Here is a 23,386-nt window from a genome sequence, read left to right as displayed (position 1 = left end):
CATTCAGATATCTTTAAATATTATAATAGCATCAAGGGAAATGGAGGAAAAATAAACTCCAAATAGTGATGCTATTTCCACCATTCATGGATACCTATCCTTTAAAACTAAAGCCAAAGACATACAGGTTTTATCTAAACTCAAAACAGGAAAAATAAAAATGCTGTCAACTTACCTTTATACTTAGGTTGAGGCCTAAAGGATTATACACTGGAGCATGAAGAATCGATTCTAAGTAGTCTTTCATTTTTTTTACATTTTCTGGCACAGTGTGTTCTAAAATTACACAAAGTATATTTTAAGCACATGTATGCTATTTTCTCATTCTATGTAAAGCTTCTTAAATACAGTAAGGTACAATGAAAGATTCCACTCCATAACATGGCTAAATTATACATTATTTTAGTTCTGTTTGACTCTGTGGAGAATATATTTAGGGGAAATTAGGCCTAGCATCTGACACTGCATCCCTTTTCTCCCTTTTCTCCATACAGGATGTGAATATCATCATGGCTAATTTTAAGCGACGAATGGTTTAACAACCAGTATGCCATATGCTTGAATATTTAACAATCAGTGCTCAAAAAGAGCAGACTCCAGCATACCATAGAAAATGAGGATGTGAGTTAAAGCAAAATATTTACTAATTCTCTTTGCTCAGTTCAATTTTTGCTCAATTCAAAAATGCATATGTTGGGCAGAGTAAGACTCTCACTGAATACCAAATGTCTGGATGCTTGATTACATTTGGAAATTTCATTTGCCTCTATCTATTGATCTATCAATCTATCTACCTATTGATCTCCTTAAAAGTATGCATTCGTGAACAAACACAAATGTGCAACAAAAAAGTACATATTTGAGGTAAAATTGAATTGTGGTAGATTTTATTTTACTTATTTAGAAATACTTCTGCATCCTTTCAATTATTTTACCATAAAATATTTAAGAAACTTTTCTCATATAATTAGAAGATAGATCCTCTAGATAATCTGGCAACACGTTTTATATCTCCCTCCATAACATTGCAAAAGCAATGAAAGGAGACACCAGACCAACGTGTAGCACAAATTCAATCATTTTTGCTGCTAATCTACATAATGGCTCTGAGTCCAGGTCACTGGAAGTGATGATGAAATAAGTGTGAGACACACAGACATAGAAAACAAACTTATGGTTACCAAAGGAGAAGCAGGTGGAGAGGGGATAAATTAGAAGGTGAGTATTAACATATACAGAGTACTATATATAAAATAGATAACCAACAAGGACCTACTGTATAGCACAGGGAACTCTACTCAATATTTTTTTTTCTACTCAATATTTTTTAACAACTTATAAGGGAAAAGAATCTGAAAAAGAATATATATATATATGTATATATATATAACTGAATCACTGTGCTGTACACCTGAAATTAACATGATATTGTAAATTACTTATACTTCAAAAAAAAAAAAGTGTGAGATGATAGAAGCAGTGTGAACAGCAACATGACAAGTGATTCGACTTCTTTTCCAAAGAACTCTCAACTATCTTTTGTGTAAACAGTTTTGTAAACCACTTCTCTACATAATAACAACAGTACGCATAGCTGTAATAATTGTAGAAGAAAGCAAACCTTACTTAGGTTCCAGTTTTCCCTGTTATTCACTTCAGTCACAGTAACCAGGTATGGAGTTTCCACTGGGATATGTCCATCCTCACTGTAAATTTTCAAAGAAATTGGATATTGTGTAACTGGAAACTTAAAACGAGGAACCTAAAATGCAAATGCCAAGAATGAATGTAAATTTGGAAAATTCAATACTAACTCTTCATTTCCTGGTAAAGAATGAATAGATGTATTCCCAAGAATTTGTCTATTCTATATGAAATGTGCTTCTGAGGGTTTCTGCCTTCACAGAGCATTAAAAAAAAAAATCTGTCTTATAGTAGAATCGCTGTGAACTCCAAAAGTAGTGCACAAAGACTGTGGTAACAAAACTCCTGCCTTTCTGTCGGCCTTTTCTCACAGGAATTTGCTATTATAGTATCCACCCTTTTTCGGCCAACCCATATACCCTAAGATACTGCATGAATTAGGTCTTGCCCAAATCCTTAACGACCCTCTCTCTGCCAGTCATCATCTTTTTTTTTTTTAATTTTATCTTATTTTATTTATTTTTTATACAGCAGGTTCTTATTAGTCATCCATTTTATACACATCAATGTATACATGTCAATCCCAATCTCCCAATTCATCCGACCATCACCACCCCCCCTCGCCACTTTCCCCGCTTGGTGTCCATACATTTGTTCTCTACATCTGTGTCTCAATTTCTGCCCTGCAAACCGGTTCATCTGTACCATTCTTCTAGGTTCCACATATATGCGTTAATATACGATATTTGTTTTTCTTTCTGACTTACTTCACTCTGTATGACAGTCTCTAGATCCATCCACATCTCTACAAATGACCCAATTTCATTCCTTTTTATGGCTGAGTATTATTCCATTGTATATATGTGCCACACCTTCTTTATCGATTCATCTGTCAACGGGCATTTAGGTTGCTTCCATGTCCTGGCTATTGTAAATAGTGCTGCAATGAACATTGGGGTGCATGTGTCTTTTTGAATTATGGTTTCCTCTGGGTATATGCCCAGTAGTGGGATTGCTGGGTCAATAAGGTAATTCTATTTTTAGTTTTTTAAGGAATCTCCATACTGTTCTCCAAAGTGGCTCTATCAATTTACATTCCCACCAACAGTGCAAGAGGGTTCCCTTTTCTCCACACCATCTCCAGCATTTGTTGTTTGTAGATGTTCTGATGATGTCCATTCTAACTGGTGTGAGGTGATACCTCATTGTAGTTTTGATTTGCATTTCTCTAATAATTAGTGATGTTGAGCAACTTTTCATGTGCTTCTTGGCCATCTGTATGTCTTCTTTGGAGAAATGTCTATTTAGGTCTTGTGCCCATTTTTGGTTTGGGTTCTTTGTTTTTTTAATATTGAGCTGCATGAGCTGTTTATATATTTTGGAGATTAATCCTTTGCCCGTTGATTCATTTGCAAATATTTTCTCCCATTCTGAGGGTTCTCTTTTCGTCTTGTTTATGGTTTCCTTTGCTGTGCAAAAGCTTTTAAGTTTCATTAGATCCCATTTGTTTATTTTTGTTTTTATTTCCATTACTCTACGAGGTGGATCAAAAAAGATCTTGCTGTGATTTATGTCAAAGAGTGTTCTTCCTATGCTTTCCTCTAAGAGTTTTATAGTGTCTGGTCTTACATTTAGGTCTCTAATCCATTTTGAATTTATTTTTGTGTATGGTGTTATAATTTCATTCTTTTACATGTAGCTGTCCAGTTTTCCCAGCACCACTTATTGAAGAGACTTTCTTTTCTCCATCGTATATCCTTACCTCCTTTGTCATAGATTAGTTGACCATAGGTGCGTGGGTTTATCTCTGGGCTTTCTATCTTGTTCCATTGATCTACATTTCTGTTTTTGTGCCAGTACCATATTGTCTTGAGTACTGTAGCTTTGTAGTATAGTCTGAAGTCAGGGAGTCTGATTCCTCCAGCTCTGCTTTTTTCCCTCAAGACTGCTTTGGCTATTCGGGGTCTTTTGTGTCTCCATACAAATTTTAAGGTTTTTTGTTCTAGTTCCGTAAAAAAATACAAATTTTAAGATTTTTTTGTTCCAGTTCTATTGGTAATTTGATAGGGATTGCATTGAATCTATAGATTGCTTTGGGTAGTACAGTCATTTTCACAATATTGATTTTTCCAGTCCAAGAACATGGTATATCTCTCCATCTGTTGGTATCATCTTTAATTTCTTTCATCAGTGTCTTATAGCTTTCTGCATACAGGTCTTTTGTATCCCCAGGTAGGTTTATTCCTAGGTATTTTATTATTTTTGTTGCAATGGTAAATGGGAGTGTTTCCTTAATTTCTCTTTCAGATTTTTCATCATTAGTATATAGGAATGCAAGAGATTTCTGTGCATTAATTTTGTATCCTTCAACTTTACCAAATTCATTGATTAGCTCTGGTAGTTTTCTGGTGGCATCTTTAGGATTCTCTATGTATAGTATCATGTCATCTGCAAACAGTGACAGTTTTACTTCTTCTTTTCCAGTTTGTATTCCTTTTATTTCTTTTTCTTCTCTGATTGCCATGGCTAGGACTTCTAAAACTATGTTGAATAATAGTGGTGAGAGTGGACATCCTTTTCCTGTTCCTAATCTAGAGGAAATGTTTTCAATTTTTCATCATTGAGAATGATGTTTGCTGTGGGTTTGTTGTATATGGCCTTTAGTATGTTGAGGTAGGTTCCCTCTATGCCCACTTTCTGGAGAGTTTTTTTTTTTTATCATAAATGGATATTGAATTTTGTCAAAAGCTTTTCTTGCATCTATTGAGATGATCATATGGGTTTTATTCTTCAATTTGTTGATATGGTGTATCACATTGATTGATTTGCGTATACTGTAGAATCCTTGCATCCCTGGAATAAATCCCACTTGATCATGGTTTATGATCCTTTCAGTGTGTTGTTGGATTCTGTTTGCTAGTATTTTGTTGAGGATTTTTGCATCTATATTAATCAGTGATATTGGTCTGTAATTTTCTTTTTTTGTAGTATCTTTGTCTGGTTTTGGTATCAAGGTGATGGTGGCCTCATAGAATGAGTTTAGGAGTGTTCCTTCCTCTGCTATATTTTGGAAGTTTGAGAAGGACGGGTGTAAGCTCTTCTCTAAGTGTTTGATAGAATTCACCTGTGAAACCATTTGGTCCTGGACTTTTGTTTGTTGGGAGATTTTTAATCACAGTTTCAATTTCATTACTTGTGACTGTTCTGTTCATATTTTCTATTTCTTCCTGGTTCAGTCTTGGAAGGTTATACGTTTCTAAGAATTTGTCCATTTCTTCCAGGTTGTCCATTTTATTGGCATAGAGTTGCTTGTAGTAGTCTCTTAAGGTGTTTTGTATTTCTGCGGTGCCTGTTGTAACTTCTCCTTTTTCATTTCTAATTTTATTGATTTGAGTCCTCTCCCTCCTTTTCTTGATGAGTCTGGCTAATGGTTTATCAATTTTGTTTATCTTCTCAAAGAACCAGCTTTTAGTTTTATTGATCTTTGCTATTGTTTTCTTTGTTTCTATTTCATTTATTTCTGCTCTGATCTTTATGATTTCTTTCCATCTGCTAACTTTGGGTTTTGTTTGTTCTTCTTTCTCTAGTTCCTTTAAGTGTAAGTTTAGATAGTTTATTTGAGATTTTTCTTGTTTCTTGAGGTAGGCTTGTATAGCTATAAACTTCCCTCTTAGAACTGCTTTTGCCGCATCCCATAGGTTTTGGAATGTCGTGTTATCATTGTTATTTGTCTCGAGGTATTTTTTGACTTCCTCTTTGATTTCTTCAGTAATCTCTTGATTATTTAGTAATGTATTGTTTAGCCTCAATGCATTTGTGTATTTTCCATATTTTTTCCCTGTAATTGATTTCTAACCTCATAGCACTGTGGTCAGAAAAGATGCTTGATATGACTTCAATTTTCTTAAATTTATTGAGGCTTGATTTATGACCCAAGATGTGATCTATCCGGGAGACTGTTCCATGCGCACTTGAGAAGAAAGTGTAACCTGCTCTTTTGGGATGGAATGTCCTATAAATATCGATTAAATCTATCTGGTCTATTATGTCATTAAAAGCTTGTGTTTCCTTAGTAATTTTCTGTTTGGATGATCTGTCCATTGGTGTAGGTGAGGTGTTAAAATCCCCCACTACTATTGTGTTACTGTTGATTTCCTCTTTTAGAGCTGTTAGCAGTTGCCTTATGTATTGAAGTGCTCCTATGTTGGGTACATACATATTTATAATTGTTATATCTTCTTCTTGGATTGATCCCTTGATCATTATGTAGTGTCCTTCCTTGTCTCTTGTAACATTCTTCATTTTAAAGTCTGTTTTATCAGATATGAGAATTGCTACTCCAGCTTTCTTTTGATTTCCATTTGCATGGAATACCTTTTTCCATCCCCTCACTTTCAGTCTGTATGTGTCCCTGGGTTTGAAGGGGGTCTCTTGTAGACAGCATATAGATGGGTCTTGTTTTTGTATCCATTCAGCAAGCCTGTGTCTTTTGGTTGGAGCATTTAATCCATTCACGTTTAAGGTAATTATCAATATGTATGTTCCTATGACCATTTTCTTAATTGTTTTGGATTTGTTTTTGTAGGTCCTTTTCTTCTCTTGTGTTACCCACTTAGAGAAGTTCCTTTAGCATTTGTTGTAGAGCTGGTTTGGTGGTGCTGAATTCTCTTAGCTTTTGCTTGTCTGTAAAGCTTTTGATTTCTCCATCAAATCTGAATGAAATCCTTGCCAGGTAGAGTAATCTTGGTTGTAGGTTCTTCCCTTTCATCACTTTAAGTATATCATGCCACTCCCTTCTGGCTTGTAGAGTTTCTGCTGAGAAATCAGCTGTTAACCTCATGGACGTTCCCTTGTATGTTATTTGTCATGTTTCCCTTGCTGCTTTCAATAATTTTTCTTTGCCTTTAATTTTTGCCAATTTGATTACTATATGTCTTGGCATGTTTCTCCTTGGGTTTATCCTGTATGGGACTCACTGTGCTTCCTGGACTTGGGTGGCTATTTCCTTTCCCATGTTAGGGAATTTTTCTACTATAACCTCTTCAAATATTTTCTCGGGTCCTTTCTCTCTCTCTTCACCTTCTGGGACCCCTGTAATGCAAATATTGTTGTGTTTAATGTTGTCCTAGAGGTCTCTTAGGCTGTCGTCATTTCTTTTACATTCTTTTTTCTTTATTCTGTTCCACAGCAGTGAATTCCACCATTCTGTCTTCCAGGTCACTTATCCGTTCTTCTGCCTCAGTTATTTTGCTATTGATTCCTTCTAGTGTATTTTTCATTTCAGTTATTGTATGTTCATCTCTGTTTGTTTGTTCTGTAATTCTTCTAGGTCTTTGTTAAACATTTCTTGCATCTTCTCCATCTTTGCCTCCATTCTTTTTCTGAGGTCCTGGATCATCTTCACTATCATTATTCTGAATTCTTTTTCTGGAAGGTTGCCTATCTCCACTTCATTCAGTTGTTTTTCTGGGGGTTTATTTCGTTCCTTCATGTGGTACATAGCTCTCTGTCTTTTCAACTTGTCTGTCTTTCTGTGAATGTGGTTTTTGTTCCACAGGCTGCAGTATTGTAGTTCTTCTTGCTTCTGCTGGCTGCCCTCCCAGTCATGATCTTTCAACCAAACTCATTAAACTCAGGCTCTGGATTTCAAATCTAGCTCCATCACATATTAATGATGTGGTTTAGCAAATTACCAGGCTTCTCTGTGGCTCAAATGAAATGAGACAAGTTATGGAGAAGCCTTAGAGCAGTACATGGTAGACAGTAAATTCTCAAGAAATACTGGAATTCAACAAGGGTGGAGTTGTGGAGGTATACAATAGCAACCCTCATAGTTTATTGACTGCTGACTCTATGCCCAGTATTATAGTAAGCGATTTTATCCTTGTATAAAATCATTTAAAATAATGCTGTATACAGTCCAACAAGGCCTTTGAAATAGATCTACTCGAAAGTTATACCAAGTGCACAGGTAAGTCAGCTAATGCAGACACCAACATCAACTTGATACATGTTTGAATGTTTGGAGCCTAACAGAAGGAAGTATTTGACACAGAACCCAATCTCCTAACCAACATATTATACTGTCTTCTATTTTGTCACTAGTACCTTGAGCTTTAAGTTCTATATTCTCAGAACATGATACATGTTTGATAGTCAATACTTTTTAAAATGAATCAATATTCACCATAACCTAGTGTAACGTTTGACAGGTTATACATTGTTTTCACATAGATAGAAGCATGTGTGTGTGTGTGTATCTTTATAAGAACCTGTGAAATGAGCAAGGCAATGCAGATATTATTCTGTTCTACAGATGAGGTTAATTACTGTGTCTGGGGACATTTAAATTCAAATATTTTTAGCTCTATGTCATATTTAATTCTATGTCATAATAAAACAGTATTTCTATGTCTTAGTTTTCATGTTTAACCAAAATGTGCATTTCAAAGTCTTATTAATATGAAAATACTGTCTTCAGGAAATTAAAGATTATCTTACCTTTTCTCTGCAATCTGAGAAAGCAACAGCATGTGAAAACTTCTGATCATTTGTGCAATTACATTCCTCCCGAGTAGACACATTTGCACACTGTTTGAATTTACCAGATTTCTGCAAATAGAATTAAAATAGGTTGACGTGCTTTTTTTGGTGGCAGGATTTATGCAAACTGAGTAAATGTGCAATAAATATTTGTTACCTGAATGAATAAAATCCCTGAGAAGTTAAAAAGGGAGAAAATCCATTAATAATAAGGTAAAAGCACAGTATTTCTGAATTTTGTCTATTTGCTTGGAATGAACCCAAGTATCACTCAGCTGCTTGCCAGTTTTCCTCAGGGCAGTTGATAGTCAACATGCATGGGACCCAGAAAGCCTGTGTCTTTCTGAATGCAGTAATTAAGATGCCCACCTCCATCGCTGGCATGGAAACTGAGACCTAAAAGAACAGACTTGATATGATGGGCTGCTGACTATGGATACTCTCCAAACCTACCATTTTGTACGTATCTCTCCTCATAGCAGTTACTAAGGCTGTTTAAAATCTCCGCTATAACTATCCACTTGTCATTCATTTTTTCATTTGATCACTCTTGCTTGGTTTATTGGTTTTTATTTGTTTTTTTATTGGTTTATTCATTTTTTCAAAGAACTGGCTTTTGATTTTGATAATCAACTCTATTTCTAAAAACGTTATTCTTCCTTCTACTTCTTTTAAGAATACCATTCTCGTCCTCATTGCTTCTTTTTTCTTCTTTTTATTGAGATAACATTTACCATTTTTAAGTGTACAATGCAGTGGGTCTTAGTATACTCACAATGTTATTCAGTCATCACCGCTATCTAATTTCAGAACTAATTTGCTGCTTAGTTAGGTTCATTCAGCTCTTCCAATCTTTTGAACTGTTTCATGATTACATTTTAAATTTCTGACATCTTTTTTGTGTGTGTGATGTCTGTCTCCAATTTTTTTTTCATGGTTGCAATATGACCTAAACTGTTCTGAAATAATTATTTTGCTTATTCTAAAGTTTGCTTGTATTTATGATACTGTTTTCCAAGGCATGAGTTTTTTAGTTGTTTAGATTTATGCTTCTTTTTTATTGTGGAAGTTTTCTTCAAATATTTGGTGTTTTACAGTTGTCTGCTTATCCTTGGAGAGTCTAACTGCCAACTCTGTATGTGGAATGACATCACACATGATTGTCTAGTAAGGGGATGATGTCAGCATAACAAGAAGTCACAGTGTTGGTTCAGATGTACTTTTTTCCCAGCTGTTATATTTTGAGGTGATCAGAGGCAGAATTACATAAATTTTGAGTAGTCTGCTCCACTAGATGATGCTATTTAATTTGTATAACTTTTAAAGCTTATTCTCCCCCATTAAAGATCCACGAAGATGTCATGTTTATCTTGTTCACTGTTGTCTCCCCAGAGAATATCTGTTTGTACAGTTTCTGATAACTCTGGAAATGCTGAAATTCACATTTGTTGAATGTATAAAAGGTGCCCCCCCCAAAACCTGTTATTTACTTATGTGTAAATTAGATACATTTCCTATTCAACTCCCAAGAAAATCCAGAAGAAAAAAAAAATCCAAACGAAGGATTTCCATGTAAATATATTAAACTCATATTTCAATAGATGAGGCTTGCGTCTAGTGATGTATCAGACTTTATCTTTGGAAGAAACTGCAATTGAAGAATTCAATATTTGAGTTGCTCATTGCCTGGAGCAGAGCTGCTTACCTTGAAATCCAAGATTCAACAAGAAGTCAACCTTGTGTGTGTGTGAGTGTGTGTGTGTGTGTGTGTGTGTGTGTGTGTGTGTGTGTGTAATCATATGTGTATAAATGTGTATTATTCATTTGTTGAACAATTTTTAAGCACTCCCTATGTCGGGCACTTTTCTGGGTACTAAAGATATTGTAGAGAATAGAATAGATTTAAAAAAAACCCAACAATAACCCTGCTTTATGTAGCTTACCTTTTAATGAAATACAATAAATAAATGGGTAAAATATGTAAAATTGTAAAAGTGCAGTGAAGAAAAATAAGGCAGGGAAGGGGGACAGGAGTGGGCATCAGTGGAGGTGGAGGTTACAATCCTAAATAGAGTGGCCAAGGAAGGTCTCACAATGATGGTGACATTTAAGCAAAAATCTGAAGATGGTGATGGAATGCGCTATGTGATATCTGGCAGAAGTACATTCCAGACAGAGGAAAGTTTTGAAACTTAAAGACCCTGAGGTGGAAATATGTCTGGTATACTTGAAGAACAGCAAGGAGGCCAATGTGTGCAGAACAGAGTGACCTGAGGGAAATCAGGTCAGATGTGAAGCTAAGGCTGAACCACAGAGGACCTTATAAACCATTGTAAGAATTTGGCTTTTACTCTGAAAGAGATGGGAAGATGATGAAGAATTTTGAACAAAAGAAACAACGATTTTCTGTCTTTGCGTGTGTGTGTATGTTCCTGAATGGATATGAATGTCTGCTTGTCCATATGTATATGCAGTTAGGTGCGTTTTTCTCAAGAGAGATATTACAGGTATCTGTGAGGTTTCCTTGGGAAGCCACCGCATGATGTACTTTTCCTTTTTAAAAGAAGTATTTATTTATTTTGGCTGGACCAGGTCTTTACTGCGGCACGCGGGATCTTTAGTTACATATGCATGCGGGCTTCTTAGTTGCGACCTGCACGCAGGACCTAGTTCCCCTGATCAGGGATCAAACCCAGGCCCCCTGCACTGGGAGCTCGGAGTCTTACCCACTGGACCACCAAGGAAGTCCTGAAGTATTCTTCTTTTGAGCCTAGTGGTTTCTCTCTGTTCTACCTTGCTCTCCCTGACTCCAGAGAGGCAGAGTGCTGCTGGGGTTTGGTTATTTTCTAGGCGGATCCTCGGCAGGAGTTCAAATGAGTCTATGTTGGAGCAAACACTCTTCTCTCTTTTTGGACATCATTCCTTTCACAGAGCTGTGAGATGGGTCTGAGGCCCCTTTCATTTAAAAAACAATGTTCTCACTCTACCTATGCTCTTTGAAATTCAAATGGGAGCTAGGGAGAGGTCAAGGGGAAAGAGTCCATTTAGACTTCTTGGTTCCAAAACTGTATCCAGGAGTAGCAGTAAGAGAAGAAAAGGCTACAGCAGTAGGAGGAGGAACAGGGATAGCAGTAGTAGTAGCAGTAGTAGTAGTAGTAGTAGTAGTAGTAGTAGTAGTAGTAGTAGTAGTAGTAGTATTAATGAGGGAGGAGGAGAGGGAAGGGGAGGGGGAGAGGGAGGGGGAGGGGGAGAAGAAGTAGTGATGTTATCAGGGCAGATTATGCTTAATGCACCTTCTCATTTAATCTCCACAGCTAAGTCTGTCCATCTGTAATTTTACTGAATGATTTCTTGAATTCAAATGAATACTAGTACATTTGCAGAAAAAATATTTACCTTTGACTTGTGAAATAGGTTTCTTGGTATGGGTTTGCTAGGATCTGCATGATAAAAATTATCTGTAAGTGGAATAGCTATTCCCATATTAGAGGGAGGCCTGTAGTTTATCTGAAAATGATTAAACAAAGTTAGTGTAAAATTCATTATTATTTACTAAGTCTTTCATTTAAAAATCTTGATTTTCCAGAAAAGCTTTCAAAACAAATATTTCACTTTCAGCTCCTGGTATTTAAGTAAATTTCTCTTTCCCCAGCACTCCCTCAACCCATGGTAATACAACTTGGACCTTGTAAATAAGTGAAAAATGTTTTAGAACCTAAAGTAGCTGTCATAAAGTCAATGCAATAAAGTTTAAACACCTTATAAAGAGGCTTAGTGACATATTTAGTAAATAATTCTTCAAGTTTGGTTATTTTTTTTTGTCACAAAGAAAATGATAAGTAATAAGTTAACAAAGATATTTTAAAAAGAGTCACAGAGTCTGACAAGGCAAAAATTAAAATTGTTATTATATTGAAATGGGACCTGTAAGATATATCAGCTCAGGATGAGAATGAGTCAACTTAAGGGCAAATAACTGTATATATTGTTAAAGCCCAAGATTATGCCACCATAATACAGCATAAAATGTGATATTAATAATGATAAGACTAAGTTACCAAGAAAAATCATTATTTCAGAAAGTTTTCACATTTTAGTCATCGTATCCTCAAAATGACATGAGGATTGAAAAATAACTGGAGTGTTTTGAGCATTTCAGGAAAGAAATGCTAAGACTGAATGGCCAGCCGATCATACAAAAGTAATCTATCACTGGTACCCTTCAAACAATCTGCTTAGGTTTCTTACTGGCAAAACTTTGATCATATTAAAACCCTGACTGTCCATGTGAACTCCACTCATCCAGTCTTCCAATGGGATAATTTCACTAGGAATGTGATGCATAGACTTGAGATAACTACAGCTGCTTTTCAACATTGGCACGAATGTTGTAACAAGACACTCAGTCGATGCTCCCCACACAATAAACGCCAGTGAAGTTGAACCCTGGAAATATCCAAATAAATGAAGGTTATTTAAAGTAACTGTTATCGGCTGAACTGTGTCTACTCCATATGTTGAAGTCCTAACCTCCAGTATCTCAGAATGTGATTGTATTTGGAGATAAGGCCTTTAAAGAGGCAATTAAGTTAAGATGAGATCATTAGGGTAGGCTCTAATCCAATATGATGAGTGTCATATAACAACAGGAAATTTGAAAACAGACACACACAGAGGGAAGACCATGTGAAGACACAGGGAGAAGACAGCCATCTGCAGACCAAGGAGGGAGGCCTTAGAAGAAACCAACCCTGCCAATGCCTTGATCTTGGCTTCTAGCCTCTGGAACTGTGAGAAAATAAATTTCTGTTGTTTAAGCCACTCAGTCCATAGTATTTTGTTATGGAAGCCCTGGCAAACTAGCACAGTACCCAAGTAAAGAATACAGAAAATGAAAATGAAAAGAAATAGAAAAAGAATGATAATAGAAAACAGAAATAGAATCATAAGTTTGATCATAACGATCTGTTTGAGGATAAATCTTAACAGAAGACATATTCTTTTCCAGGAAGAAATACATTCCAATCTAATTGCCTGTGGGTGACATTTGGAAATGAGCAAGGATCAAGTGTTTATTATTAAATAAACACTATTATTGGATGCAGTTGGATGTAAATCCAACTTAGAATGGCAAGGCTTCCCTCATTCATTGATGAGCATTGACATTTGCTTGGATAATATGAGTAAAATAACTTCCATTGGTATACATTTTGAAAAGAAGATACTCACTTAGCAACCACTGTATTTCACAAAGATATGTTTTTAGTAGAAATTTATGTACAAAAACCATATTTGAACCTTGCATGATATTAAACATTCAACAAAATTTGATAAATTCTGTTTGAAATTTTTAAGTACTTCTTGAAATTAAAAAATGTAGAAATACTAATAATTTTACTGATATAGTAGGCTCTAGTAGTTTTGCCTCCATCTCTATACTCTGTAAGCCATTAAAAATAATCTATTTTTAATGAATTTTTGCGAAAACACATTGAACCAGAATCTAAGCAGGGTTCTATTATTAAAGGAAATTTGGGGTGGGTGGCACTAGTTCAATAAGAAATAAGGAAGTAAACAGAAAAATCTAGAATACTGGAGATTCTACAACATAATTGACTCAATTGCTACAATTCAATGGCAGGGGAAGAAAATGGAGTCATACCTACCTTAAACTAAAAGAAACTTAAGAGATTAATAAATAACCACATACTGTGTGACTTTTGTTTGGATGCCAATTCAAACAAACCAATCCTAAACATTTTTTTTTTTTTAGAAAATTGCGGGAATTTGATTATGGACTGGGTTTTATAGGGTACCAAAAAAAATTTGTTTAAAAAATTTCAGGGATGATAATGGCATTCTTGTTATGTGAGAGATAATACACATATTTTTTGGAGATATGTATGGAAGCATATAGGAGTGAAATGACATGATGTCTGCTATTCATTTAAAACTATGTCAGAATATAAATCAAAAAAATTAGAGATGATAAAACAGAAGTATCAAAACCTTGACTATTGTTTAATTTCAGAAATAGGTATATGGAAATTCTTCTTTTGTCTATATCTGAAATTTTTCATGATAAACAGATTGTAGAATTTGCTGAAAAATATTTATTGACACAAAGGGATTAAACTATATAATTAAGTGGAAGGAGCAAATTTTTAAAACTGTATATACAATGCTCTCCCAGTTTTAGGGGGAAAAAAGGAAAATACTGTAAGTTCATAGTGATTGAGCATTTTCTATGTGCCAGACATTGTTTTAGATGGCCTACCTGAATTATCACATTTAATTCTCAAAACAATCTTAAGAGGTAGGCATTATTAGTATCACTTCCATTTTATAGATGAGGAAACTTAGAGTAAAGTAACTTTCCTAAGCTCACAAAAACAGTACCAGCAGTGAAAACTAACTCAGGTAGTCTTTTCCAGAGCTCACTTTTTTAATCTCTATGACATACAGCCTTTTCGTAATTCCCAAAATGTTAAAAGTGTTTAGTCATCCTTGATAGGTAGGATTATGCATAAATTTTCCTTCTTTTTCTTATCTTATATTCTAAATTTTCTATAATCCATAGATATTTTTTAATAATTAAAGAAAAACTTACTTGACGTAAAGTTTTGCTGGCTGCAGAAATTTCCATTAGATAACTATCAGTGTCATCAAAATGGCCTTCAACTTTAACTTCCAACAAATTTGGGTTTCCAACGACTACTTTCAGTAGTGGGATTTCAAGTGTTTGAACACCTTTGGAAACAAAGCCAAGAGTGAACATGAAAATTTTAAGCAATTTCATAATGACTGGCTGATCAGAATTCTAGAACATCTACAGAATCTATTTATACAGTTAACTTTAATAGTTCTTAGAAAAATTTAACTTTGCAAATATTTTCTCCTAATTTTTTTCACAGAAATATTGCTCCCCTCCACCCCTCATTCCTCAGCCAGATTCTCGAAGGCAGTCACTTGGATAGTCTTGGTCACACTGAGTTGGCTAACTCAGTAGAGAAACTGAGAATACACGCTCAATTTAAAGGGCTGTCAATCAGTTGCCGCCAAGAGAAAAACCCTAGGCATTTAACACAATACATCATTAGGCCATTTCCTGCCTTCAGGGCCTCTGTTTGCAACCTCTCCATACTGAGAAATTAAATGGAAAGAGAGATTTGGAAGACCATGTAATCTAATTGCCATCTTTACTAATTAGTAAATCAGAGCTGAGTAGTAAATAAGTTGCCTTAAGTCTCAGCTCTAGCTGTTTCCCTTAAACCAAAGTGATCTGGCCAGTGCTTCCTAAACTATAACTGGGGATTTTGTTAGAATGCCAATTCTGATTTAACAGTTCTGAGGAGGGGGCTGAGATTCCACATCCTGTCCCCTTCATACCTTTATTGAGGTATACTGACAAATAAAATTGTATATTTTTAAAGTGTATAATGTGGAGATTTGTTGTACTTATACATTGTGAAATGATTACCATAATTAAGTTAATTAATACAGCCACCACCTCACGTTTTGTGTGTGTGTGTGTGTGTGTGTGTGGTGGGAACACTTAAGATCTACTCTCTTAGCAAATTTCAACTATACAGTACAGTATTATTAACTATAGTTATCGTGCTATGTATTATATCCCCAAGACATTTATTTTATAACTGGAAGTTTGTACTCTTTGACCAACATCTGCCCATTTTCTCCATCCTCCAGCCCCTGTCAACTGGCACTCTATTTCTATGAGTTAGACATTTTTTTTTTTAAGATTCCACATATGAGTGAGATCACACACTACTTGTCTTTCTCTGGCTTATTTCACTCAGCATAATGTCTTCCAGGTTCATCCATGTTGTTCATCCTTCTTTTTTATGGCTGTATAGTATTTCTTTGTGCATATATACCACATTTCTTTATCCATTCATCTGTTGATGGACCCTTATGTTGTTTCCATACCTGGGCTATTGTGAGTAATGCTGCAATGAAAGTGGGAGTACAGATACCTCTTCAAGATACTGATTTTGATATATACCCAGAAGTGGGATTGCTAGATCATATGGTAGCTCTATTTTTAACTTTTCTGAGAAACTTCCACACTATTTTTCACAGTGACTGAACAAATTTATATTCCTGCCAAGAGTGCACAAGGGTTCCCTTTACTCCACATCCTCAACAGCACTTAACTATCTCTTGTCTTTTTGTAACAGCCATTCTAACAAGTGTGAGGTGATATCTCATTATAGTTTTGATTTGCATTTCCCTGATGATTAGTGATATTGAATACCTTTCCATATACCTGTTGGTCACTTGCATATCTTTGGAAAAATGTCTATTCAGGTCATTTACACATTTTTAATTGGATTATTTGTTTGTTTGCTATTGAGCTGTATGATTTCCTTTTATATTATAGATATTAACTCCTTATCAGATATATGGTTTGCAAATATTTTCTCCCACTCTACATGCTGCCTTTCCTTTTTATTTTTTAACGTTTTTATTGGAGTATAATTGCTTTACAATGGTGTGTTAGTTTCCGCTTTATAACAAAGTGAATCAGTTATACATATACATATATATCCCATATCTCTTCCCTCTTGCATCTCCCTCCCTCCCACCTTCCCTATCCTTCTAGCTGGTCACAAAGCACTGAGCTGATCTCCCTGTGCTATGCGACTGCTTCCCACTAGCTATCTATTTTACATTTGGTAGTGTTTATATGTCCATAAATATACTACCACTCTCTCACTTTGTCCCAGCTTACCCTTCCCCCTCCCTGTGTCCTCAAGTCCATTCTCTAGTAGGTCTGCGTCTTTATTCCCGTCTTGCCCCTAGGTTCTTCATGACCTTTTTTTTTTTTTTTTTTTTTTTTAGATTTTTAGATCTAAAAATTTAGATTTTTTAGACTTTTAGATTTTTTTTTTTTAGATATATGTGTTAGTCTACGGTATTTGTTTTTCTCTTCCTGACTTACTTCATGCTGTATGACAAACTCTAGGTCCAACCACCTCACTACAAACAATTCAATTTCGTTTCTTTTTATGGCTGAGTAATATTCCATTGTATATATGTGCCACATCTTCTTTATCCATTCATCTGTCGATGGACACTTAGGTTGCTTCCATGTCCTGGCTATTGTAAATAGAGCTGCAATGAACATTGTGGTACATGACTCTCTTTGAATATGGTTTTCTCAGGGTATATGCCCAGTAGTGGGATTGCTGGGTCATATGGTAGTTCTATTTTTAGTTTTTAAAGGAACCTCCATACTGTTCTCCATAGTGGCTGTATCAATTTACATTCCCACCAACAGTGTATGAGGGTTCCCTTTTCTCCACACCCTCTCCAGCATTTATTGTTTCTAGATTTTTTGATGATGGCCATTCTGACTGGTGTGAGATGATATCTCATTGTAGTTTTGATTTGCATTTCTCTAATGATTAATGATGTTGAGCATCCTTTCACGTGTTTGTTGACAATCTGTATATCTTCTTTGGAGAAATGTCTGTTTAGGTCTTCTGCCCATTTTGGGATTGGGTTGTTTGTTTTCTGGATATTGAGCTGCATGAGCTGCTTGTAAATTTTGGAGATTAATCCTTTGTCAGTTGCTTCATTTGCAAATATTTTCTCCCATTCTGAGGGCTGTCTTTTCTTCTCGTTTATGGTTTCCTTTGCTGTGCAAAAGCTTTTAAGTTTCATTAGGTCCCATTTGTTTATTTTTGTTTTTATTTCCATTTCTCCAGGAGGTGGGTCATAAAGGATCTTGCTGTGCTTTATGTCATAGAGTGTTCTGCCTATGTTTTCCTCTAAGAGTTTGATAGTGTCTGGCCTTACATTTGGTCTTTAATCCATTTTGAGTTTATTTTTATGCATGGTGTTAGGGAGTGTTCTAATTTCATTCTCTGATATGTAGCTGTCCAGTTTTCCCAGCACACTTATTGAAGATTGCCTTTGCATTTTGTTTTTTGTTTCCTTTGCTGTGCAAAAGTTTTTTAGTTTGATATAGTCCCATTTGTTTACTTTTGCTTTTATTTCCTTTGCTTGTGGTGTCACATCCAAAAAAAAGTCATTGCCAAGACCAATGTCAAGGGGGCTTTTCCTTCATGTTTTTTTTTTTCCTAGGATTTTAATGGTTTCAAGTCTTACATTTAAGTCTTTAATCCATTTTGAATTAATTTTTGTGAGTGGTGTAAGATAGGGGTCCAGTTTTATTCTTTTGCACATGGCTGTCCAGTTTTCCCAGCACCATTTATTGAAGAAACTATTCTTTCTCCATTGGCTCCCTTGTCAAAACTTAGTTGACTGTGTATGCATGAGTTTATTTCTGGGATCTCTATTCTGTTCCATTGGTTTATGCATCTGTTTTTATGCCATTACCATAATGTTTTGGTTAATATAGCTTTGTAATAGAGTTTGAAATTAAGAAGTGTGGTTCCTCCAGCTTTGTTCTTTGTCAACATTGTTTTGGCTACTCAGGGTCTTTAATGCGAATACACCACATTAACAGAATGAAAGATAAAAATTATTATCTCAACAGATATAGAAAAAGCATTTGACAAAATTCAACATCCATTCATGAATAAAACTCTCAACAAATTAGGTTTAGAAGGAACGTACGTCAACACAATATAGGCCATATGTGACAAGTCCATAGCTAACATCATACTCATACTTATCATACTCAAGCTTAAAGCTTTTCCTCTAAGATGAAGAACAAGACAAGGATGTTCCCCCTCACCACTTCTATTCAACACAGTACTGGAAGACTTACCCAGAGCAATTAAGAAAGAAAAAAGTCATCCAAATCAGAAGGGAAGAAGTAAAATTGTGTCTGTTTGCAGATGACAGAATATTATATTTAGAAAACCCTAAAGGCTCTATCAAAACACTGTTAGAATAAAAAGGTTCAGCAAAGTTGCAGGATAAAAAATCAATGCACAAAAATCAGTTGTGTTTCTGTACACTAGCAATGAACTAGCTGAAAGAGAAATTAAGAAAATGACCCCATTTATAGCACCATCAAAAAGAGCAAAATAGGGCTTCCCTGGTGGCGCAGTGGTTGGGAGTCCGCCTGCTGATGCGGGGGACACGTGTTCGTGCCCCGGTCCAGGAGGATCCCGCATGCCGTGGAGCGGCTGAGCCCGTGTGCCGTGGCCTCTGGGCCTGCGCGTCCGGAGCCTGTGCTCCGTGGAGGGAGGGGCCGTGGCAGTGAGAGGCCTGCGTGCCGCAAAAAAAAAAAAAAAAAAAAAAAAAAGAGCAAAATATTAGGAATAAATTTAATGAAGGAGGTGAAAGACATGTACACTGAAAACTATGACACCAGTGAAAGAAACTGAAGATGACACAAATAAGCTGAAAGACATCTCATGTTCATGAATTGGAAGAATTAATATTGTTAAAATGTCCATACCCCTAAAGCAATCTACAGATTGATTGTAATTCCTATCAAAATTCCATTGGCATTTTTCGCAGAAATACAAAAGAAAACCTAAAATTTGTTTGCAACCACCAAAGACTGTGCATTTCTAACAAGCACCCAAGTGATGCCAATGAAGCTGGTCCAGGAACCACATCTTGAATAGCATGGACTAGGTTTTTCTTCAAAGAGGCAACTGAGTTGATTTGCTGATTATTATTTGTTTCTTCAAACTGAACAAGTTTAAAATATAACAAATTAGTTGTTAAATACAATTAAAGCTACAATAGTTAGAACATTTGGGATTTGTACTGGAATACAGAGAAATAACAAAGGAACAGAATTTTTAAAACCCAGAAATGGTCAAAATAATAGGTAAATTGCATTGTTTTTAAAAATCAGTGAAGAAAAAATACATTATTCAATAAGTGATGTTGGAACAACTACCTAACCACCTGTAATACACCAAAACAAAGTGTAGATAAATTAAATAATTAGATGGAAAGTTAAAGCCATAAAATTAAAACCCTAAAATTACTTGAAGGAAATACGGACAATTAGTCATATAATCAAAGAGAAAGGATTCTAAGGGTTTCAGAAAGAAGTTTTTTTCAGAATATTTAGTTCACAATACTGACGGAAATAGAAATACTTGTCTCCAATTTTTTTCAAAGCCTATAATTTTTATTTTTATAAATTGCACTTGGTTATGTTTTTCAAATAAGCTTTTTTTTTTAAATAGTGTTTTGTCCTTTCATTATGGTTCATATGCTTTCTTTTATCTCTTTAAGAGTTTTACATATTTTATACTTTACAATTGTTTTTATAGTGTCTTTCTGATTTTTCCATCAACTCAAGATTAAAACTTTGTTTCCTATGCTTGTTGAGCTTCTCTTATGTTGGGTCATTTCCTTACATGGTTTTAAAATTCTTTCCCTCAATTTATGTTCATGAAGATTGATTCTTCTGTGGAATTCCATGTTACCTTGTTTATGAAAGTATTCCTACAGAGGGTTTTGTGCTTCCTTATGCTGGGACCCAGGCATTTTAATGATGTCTCAGTTTGGGATTCTTGTATTTGGTGGGTAGCATCTAGGTGTTACACAGTCTTGGAGTTTGGGTTTTTTACAAGAAATTCTTTGAGTTCCGTGGAGATGACAATCTCCCTACCTCTTTCTTTGAGTTGTTGGGTAGCATTTTCCTTATCCTCGCTTCACCCTTCACAATTTGATGGTTCCAGCTTTACTTAATGTTCTCATTTCCAACTTCCTACCACAGGGTAGAAATGTCTAAAGGTCTACATCTTCTACTAATGCTTGGGCATTAAAATTCATCCCACTGCCTATATGGCCTATGTCTGAGCCTCAAAACCTTCCAGGAGCCACATATTAGCTAATTTTTTCGACTTTGGTTCCCTTTTCATTTCTGGTGACAGGATTTTCTTTTTTCCCTCCCCTTCCTTCCATATTTTCCCCTCAATTTCTAGCTCAGTAATTTACTAAAATTTTTTATTTCTTTCCAGCGTGCCATTTCCCCATCATTTTTAGTAAGTTTTATATTAGTTTTGTAATAAATAAATATCTTGAAAAATGGAGCAAAGTATAGAATTCTATTTAAAAGTCTTTTTTTTGGCTTAAAATAAATACTTTAAATGATTATAACAACACAAAGCTAATTGTAATGTTTTCTTTTCAGAGGGCAGCAAAAATCTAAACTAAAATCCTGTGTATATTTGGGCTGGTAATTTAAGCTCATTTATAAAATAAGGATTAAAATCTAGACTTTTAGGGTTGTTACAAACATTAAATTTTAAAATGAATAAAAAAATCATTTAATACAGAGCTTTGCATAAGTGCTCAATAATTAGAGCTAATACTGTTATTGGTAGAATGCCACCTACTACAGAAACCAAAGATAAAAGAAATATCAAAGAGTATATTTTACATTCAAGAAAAGTAATAACATTTCCTTTTGATATTTTCCAATAAAAATAAACTTACCTTTTGTATTAGGTATGACTTTAATTTTTAAAGTATGAGATTTCCCCAGATCAATGTATTTCAGGACATTGAGGGATAGTGAATCATCATGTTGTTGAAACCAGTAATTACACGGTTTTGAACGTATGTTCCATGTTCGTCCATCCCTTTGCCCAAAGTTGTATAAGAACCAAGAGCCTTGTAGAAAGGTCATATTGTGGGGTACTGTTTCAGGCATGGTAGCGATAGCTAAAGCATTCTCATTATCTAAAATCCTTGTGATCAGGAAGCTGCTGTAACCGGGAATCACCACAGTCTTTTCTATATCCGAATCTTGAAATGAGGAAGTAACACCTGAAGCTAAAACAGGAATGATTTGGTATAAAATAAAACAGCCAATGTTCTCCAAGTAATACTGGTGGACATAACTGAGGAATACACTAGTTGAGTTTTTAAATTATGGTCTTAGTTAGAGGACACATTTGCCAGATTTCAGGTTATAATTCAAATTATTTTGTAGAAAGTGTATTGCAAATATGCCAAGCACAGTTTTTACTGTGAAACTAGTTCTATAAAATTCTCAGCAGAAAAAAAACCACATAGCGCTAAGTAATTATAAGAAATCTGATTTCTTTACCATAGAACTGGTAAGAGCCTTAATAACCCAGAGTCTTTTTTTTTTTTTTTTTTTTTTTTGCGGTACGCGGGCCCCTCACTATTGTGGCCTCTCGCATTGCGGAGCACAGGCTCCGGACACGCAAGCTCAGCGGCCATGGCTCACGGGCCCAACCACTCCGCAGCATGTGGGACCCTCCAGGACCGGGGCACGAACCCGCGTCCCCTGCATCGGCAGGCGGACTCTCAACCACTGCGCCACCAGGGAAGCCCAACCCAGAGTCCTTATTGTGATTTTATAAGAGAAGGATAATGTAGCTAGTGTTTTCCCTAGGGCCTAAAGATCTGCCTATTACATAGCAGATGCTCAATAAATAGTTGTTGAATAAATGAATAATTGATTGCTTAAGAAGAGCATGAAGATTTAGAAGAAAAGAGGCTTGAGGGCAGGACCATAAGGAACACCATCATGTAAAAATGGGAAGGAAAAAAAAACTCCACAAAGGAGACAAAGAAGAAATGACTGGAGAAAATCCATCAGAGAGGATATGAGGGAAGCCAAAAGATGGCTGTTTGAAGGAGAGGGAAGTCATCATTTTTAAATGTTTTTGAAACATGTCAACAATGATACTCACCTCATTCTGAAAAAATAAGTAGAAGTAGTCAGAAGAGAATCTCATAATTCCCTTTATTATGCACACACGCTCTAATTTTTCCGATTTCAACAAACCAGCAAAAATCCTTTCCTACATTCCCTCCAACTACCACATCATTTCTCTCCTCCCCTTCATTGTGAAATTCCCTGAAAGGGCTGCCTTTTATTCACTATCTTCAATTCCTCGCCTCTCAGAAGTTTATAAACCTAACCCAATCAGACTTTTGTCTACATGACTCCACCCAACAATAGCTTTTATCAAGGTTACCAATGACTTGACACAGATCCATTGGGCACTCTTCTCTCCTCATCTTACCTCACCTCTTGGCAGCATGTAGCACAGCATCATCATTCCCTCCTTCTTGAAGTACCTTCTTCACTTGGTTTCTGAGACATGCTCTCTCTTAGTTCTTCTCCTAGCAGAGCATCTGGTCTTCCTGTTCTCTGACCACTAACTGTTGGACCTCAGACTTTTTCGTTTCTATACCTACACTAGCTTTCCCAGTGATCTCATCTGATCTCATAGCATTAACTATCATATATGCT

The 23,386-nt window shown here is 35.6% G+C and overlaps 1 protein-coding gene across 1 annotated transcript in view; it reads right to left on the bottom strand.

Annotated features, from left to right (window-relative positions):
• Window positions 1-23,386, bottom strand: part of CATSPERB (cation channel sperm associated auxiliary subunit beta) — a gene marked incomplete at both ends in the record, with an annotated part of 128,825 nt that overhangs the window by 5,971 nt on the left and 99,468 nt on the right. The window contains 7 exons of the mRNA XM_082837650.1: window positions 176-276; window positions 1,627-1,762; window positions 8,146-8,256; window positions 11,584-11,694; window positions 12,436-12,633; window positions 14,798-14,937; window positions 21,592-21,930. Of these exons, the coding sequence (XP_082693776.1) occupies window positions 176-276; window positions 1,627-1,762; window positions 8,146-8,256; window positions 11,584-11,694; window positions 12,436-12,633; window positions 14,798-14,937; window positions 21,592-21,930 (1,136 nt within the window). The remainder of the gene's footprint in view (window positions 1-175; window positions 277-1,626; window positions 1,763-8,145; window positions 8,257-11,583; window positions 11,695-12,435; window positions 12,634-14,797; window positions 14,938-21,591; window positions 21,931-23,386) is intronic.

The sequence above is a fragment of the Leucopleurus acutus genome (genome assembly GCF_964270905.1).
Source record: "Leucopleurus acutus genome assembly, chromosome: 1".
NCBI classification, from domain to species: domain Eukaryota; kingdom Metazoa; phylum Chordata; class Mammalia; order Artiodactyla; family Delphinidae; genus Leucopleurus; species Leucopleurus acutus.
The sequence above is the reverse complement of the archived record's forward strand: the minus strand, read 5'-3'. Positions and strand labels throughout refer to the sequence as shown.